Raw genomic sequence first — 4916 nt, forward strand, 5'->3', positions numbered from 1 at the left:
TTTGAAATTACTACGTTCCCCAACAGAATTAACATGGGGGCAGAAATTAGGAAGATTAAAAGGGGTCTTATGGGTGAATATGATGTTTTAGATATTAAAGCTAAAAATATTGAGCTTTCTCCAGTCATCAGCATCTTGCTGCTAGAGGTAGGGGCAGCGCGACTCTCATGCCGCCGGAGGAAGTAGTGGCATCGTCAAGTTGCTCTAGTCGTCAGTGTCTTGCTCCTGGTCCTGTAGGAGCTGGGAGATGGGGATATGCATAGGGCACTGGTGATTGAGCTCTTGGGGAAGACAAGGGAAAGATCTAGAGGGCGGGCAGCTCAGATGGGGCTAGCTCTGGCCGCCGGAGGCAAGCAAGGTGGCAGCGGCGGGTGAATCGGGAGCATGGCGGCGTTGGGCAAGTGCCCAAACCCCTATCGAGTGGGGAGGCGTGTTGTGCGGGAGAGGCTACTGAAGGGGGAGGCCTGATTTTGTCGTTTCTAGCGACAGGGTCCGGGCTAATTTATTGCTAGATCCCTGATAATTCACTTGTCAAAGTGTTAAATCGGCCAAACAATTAATAGCGAAGACAAGGCATAATAACCGGCCACCCAATGAGTAGCAATAAACTGAGCGATTAATCCTTGAGTCGATCGATCTTTTGAACATTACAAGAAACTACTCCCTCCGTTCCGAATTACTTGTCTTGAATTTGTCTAGATACAGATGTACCTAGACTCATTTTAGTGTTAGATACCTTCGTATGTAGACAAATCTAAGACAAGTAATCGGAACGGAGGGAGTACAAAGTATAACTTGCTACTAATAATAAAACTAAGAATTACAACAAAATCTCTCATGTACATCTTCTTCATGGTAACGATTTTAGAAAGATGAAGTTCTTCCAAGCCATCAAGAAAAACATTGCAATTGGACCAGACTCCGTCACTTGTACACCTCCAAGAGCTTGATTAACTTATTGTTCTTCTTACAAGTGAATTTAAAGATGACAGGAGCTTTGATTAACTTGTGGCCACACGGCACAGAAAATAGCGCGAGATTTGATCGATGCGTCTACAACTCTAACATGCATCGCACGTACGTGCTGCTGCATGCTGAGCCTACTCGGACCGAGGCGGGAGTCCACCGACTCCTAACCGAGCTGGCGGGCCGACCCCGCAACCAGCTGGGCCCCCTGGGTATATCCGTGACGCCCACGCCGCCACGCATAAAATTCCTACTAGGCCTCCCTCGCCCCCGCAGCAGCAGCGCCGATCGAAACCCTCCGCAGAACCCGACCTCGCCAAACCTCTCTCGCTGCCGCAGGCCGGCGGCGAGACAGTCACGCACGCGCACGACCGATGGCGGAGATCCTCCTCTACGTGCAGGCGGCGCTGACCGACGAGGCCGCGTGCGCGGACGCGCACGCGGCGGCGCTGGCCACGCTCTGCGACACGCTCGCGCTCACCGACCCGGACGTGCTCCTCGGCATCGTCGACGTCGCCTACTTCGCGGCCCGCCTCCCCGGCTTCCTCGCCGCCGCCGCCCCCGGCGCCGTCGACCAGGGCGACCTGCCCGTCTTCGCCGCGCGGGCCATCGCCGAGGCCGTCGACATCCTGCCGCAGTGGGCCCCCACCTTCGCCCAGCACGGCGCCGTCGAGGCGCTCCGCGACCGCCTCCTCGCCGCCGACAACATCGAGCTCGCCGAGGAGGTACGTGCGTCCCGCGCGCGCCGGCAGCTCACTGATTATTAATTACCGACGACGATGATCTTAAACCGCTGGCTTAAACCCTACATCGAATCATAGATTTCCTTAACTGGCACCATTGTTCTAATTAAATCCAATTTTGACGTGCGGCGCACGGATAGATCGACGTTCTTGTTCACTTATTACATGGCTAGCAAATCAAAAATTTACTACTAGTATCACAAAATTTACTGTAATTAATGTTCTACTGCAAAAGAAAATAATCGGAACATATGCGGCATTTATTTGTTTATTATCTGGTCGTGGGATTATTACTGCTACTGTGTACTCACTCCGGCTGGCTTCTTCTGTCTCGGCGGCAGTGCCTCCGAGCTCTGGACAAGATATCCGAGGAATGCCCGGACCAGTGCCTCCGACTCGGCGTCGCCGCCGCCGCGCTGCACTTGTTCGACTTCTTATCAGCCAGCAAACAGGTCAGCCTCCCTTACCGCAAATCTTCGTGGCTTGTGCCGCCCCTGTTGGAAAAGAAATACCCGCCGTGCCTCTGCTCACCACCTGTTTGCGGGAATGCCGACAGAAAGTGGCGCTCAAGATCGTCGCCGAGCTCGTCCAGGAATGCGACGACGCGGACGTGCCCAAGGCCATGGAGGCCGCGCCGGCGCTCTGCAACCTCCTGCAGTCCGCCGACAACTCGGTACTCGGCTTGTTACCTGTGACCTGTCACTCTTTTGTCTCCCTGATTTTTAGAAGCAGCTGTTCTGATGTATGATCGGTCTCTGTGGATGCCAGATACTGGAGTCGGCGCTCTCTTGCCTGGGAATGCTCGCTGCCGATGCTCACGGCAAGGCCGAGCACATGGACAGGCTCTGCGAGTCCAAGGTGATCGACACGGCCATGGGGCTGCTGGACAAGGACGGCTGGAAGACCCTCGGCGACGACACTTTACCTGTATGTGCCATGATCAGTCTCCTCAGTCACCACCAGCTTTGCATTTTGTTTTACCACCGTTCTTGTCACATCTTTCGCGAGCGAGGACTCATTGATGAATCGGCGTGTGTGGCAGGGCATCCTTGGGCTGCTCAAACACATTGCCTCCGCCTCAGAGAAGGCTGTGAACTCCCTTTTCGACCTTGGTGTCTGCGATTTGCTCAAGCAGATGATTACTTACTACAGTCGCTCGCACAGTGGCAGTGATAAGGTACTATACTTGTCCTCGTTGTATTTCCTGGGTGTGCCGGATTTTGTTGCCATGCAAATCCATATCATTGACACTACTGATTTCCAAACATCAGTTGGAGATGCTTGTGGAATTCATCTACCAGCTTATGCGGCCTCTTGGAGCATCTGGGCAGGAGAATGCCACCACAGAGCAAAATGCACACATTGACCAGCTTGCTAGCATTGTGACCCTTATAACACAGGTACCAGTCCCTTGACAATTTGACATAAATTTCAGTATCCTAAGGAAAGGAACTGGCACTAGAACTGTCCCTTTACATACATATTTCTGCACTCCAAACGTAGGTTGCGAAATGTGGTGCGCTATCATCGGTTTGCTACAGGTGCATTGTTGTCATCGGCAACATTGTTGAGTTAAGCACACCTACTTTCCTGGTGGAGTTGCAGAAGACTGCAAATCTCTCAAGGTAAATTTTTGCCACAATTGTCGTCTTTGAAAAGATTTTGGATAAGTCTGAAACATGACATTTATTGTATTTCAATCTCGCATGTTGGTCATGCTTTTTTTCATTCTTGTATCAGCTTTCTTACTTGTCTGTTGGCCCGGAAGAACCGCCATATCGTGTTCCAAACGCTCGAAGTTTCAAAGACCCTCCTGAAAAAGCACCATCAGTTTTTCTTCGAGAGTTTTACCAAGGAGGGTGTAAAGCATGCAATTGAGACCATACAAGCACAAGAAAAAAATAGAAACTCCAGTCAGAAGTTGAAAAAGAAAAACAATACGCAAGAATGGTGTTTGTGCTTTGAATTGGACTTGGATTCTTCCTCGACAGATGGATGCAAGATTGAGAACAATGCTATCTTGAATCTAGCAGAAGAGATCAAGAAAAGCTTTGTTGTGGTGAAAGCAAATAACAAATCTCCACATAGGTTTGGATGTGTTCTTAAATTTGTTAAAGATTTTTTTGCTAGGCTGAATCGGCATGCCTTGACAGTCCCCACCCAGGATCTGGATCTCTGCAAAGAGTTGTCTGATATTTCGAGGAAATTTTTATCAGATGAACTTCCAAGTACCTCTACTTTTACGTTTGCAAAGAGCGGATCAACCAAGTATTTAGTAGATTATCTCTCCAATGGGGCATATTTGAAGTCAAACCTCAATAATTGCCAGGACTTAGCAGAGCAGCTTAAGGAAGTGCAACATCGATTGCAGAAGTTCACCCATTTGGCTCTTAAGGTGTCCAATGGAAGCTCCGTGAAGCCCCTTGAGATTTTGGTGGATAAGCTGCTAGATGCTCTGCACATGTCTTACGACAGTTTTCCTGTAATACTATCTGATCATGGACAGCGTACCCGTGAGAGCACGATGATTCCTCTGAGGCATTCAACAACCCAGGAATCAGAATTACTGGATATAAAATTTGTAAAGGCGCGCAGGGAGAAGGAATTGCGCAGTTATGGTGGTGTTCTCCCAGTTAGTCTTTCTTCAAAGCCAGGTGACATTGAAGCAGTCCTTTGGCCTGAGGTTTCCAAAGGGAATGCGCAGGGATCCTCAAGATTGATGTTCTCTTACAAAGGCACAAAACTCCAGCCATCTGCAACAATTTTTGAGTCACTTGTGCGTTTAATGAATGCAGGACAATCTGATATTATGATTGACTCGTCTTTTTGGGATGAAGAGCACAGAATATCATATAACAGAAACAAATGTGAGAACGTCTCTTCTCCGAGTTCCTGTAATACTCAGCTATTCGCCATGCAGGAAAAACTTGAACAGTCATTGGTAAAGGACCCATTTTTCTCTACTCTATTCCATGGGAGGCTTCCTGGTGATGTGGATGAATCTGATCCATCCTACAACTTGTTATTAACGCTGAAAGTTCTTGAAGGGCTTAATCGTTTTTCATATCAGCTGTCAATGGATCAGCAGATATGCAAATTTGCTGAAGGCTACCTCCGGAGTTTGGATGACCTTAAGGTGACAATCTCTCCGATTCCACAGCATCAGTTCATGAGTAGCCTTCTGACAAATAAGCTGGAGATGCAAAT

The 4916-nt window shown here is 49.1% G+C and overlaps 1 protein-coding gene across 1 annotated transcript in view; it reads left to right on the plus strand.

Annotated features, from left to right (window-relative positions):
- The first annotated feature begins 1340 nt into the window (after nt 1-1340).
- LOC125532676 (E3 ubiquitin-protein ligase UPL4-like) overlaps nt 1341-4916 on the plus strand; it is a 9397-nt gene continuing 5821 nt past the window's right edge. The window contains exons 1-8 of the mRNA XM_048696642.1: nt 1341-1691; nt 2051-2161; nt 2266-2382; nt 2478-2636; nt 2752-2886; nt 2981-3109; nt 3213-3334; nt 3450-4910. Coding sequence (XP_048552599.1) covers nt 1341-1691; nt 2051-2161; nt 2266-2382; nt 2478-2636; nt 2752-2886; nt 2981-3109; nt 3213-3334; nt 3450-4910 — 2585 coding nt within the window. The remainder of the gene's footprint in view (nt 1692-2050; nt 2162-2265; nt 2383-2477; nt 2637-2751; nt 2887-2980; nt 3110-3212; nt 3335-3449; nt 4911-4916) is intronic.

The sequence above is a fragment of the Triticum urartu genome, chromosome 1 (assembly GCF_003073215.2).
Source record: "Triticum urartu cultivar G1812 chromosome 1, Tu2.1, whole genome shotgun sequence".
In the NCBI taxonomy this organism is placed as follows: domain Eukaryota; kingdom Viridiplantae; phylum Streptophyta; class Magnoliopsida; order Poales; family Poaceae; genus Triticum; species Triticum urartu.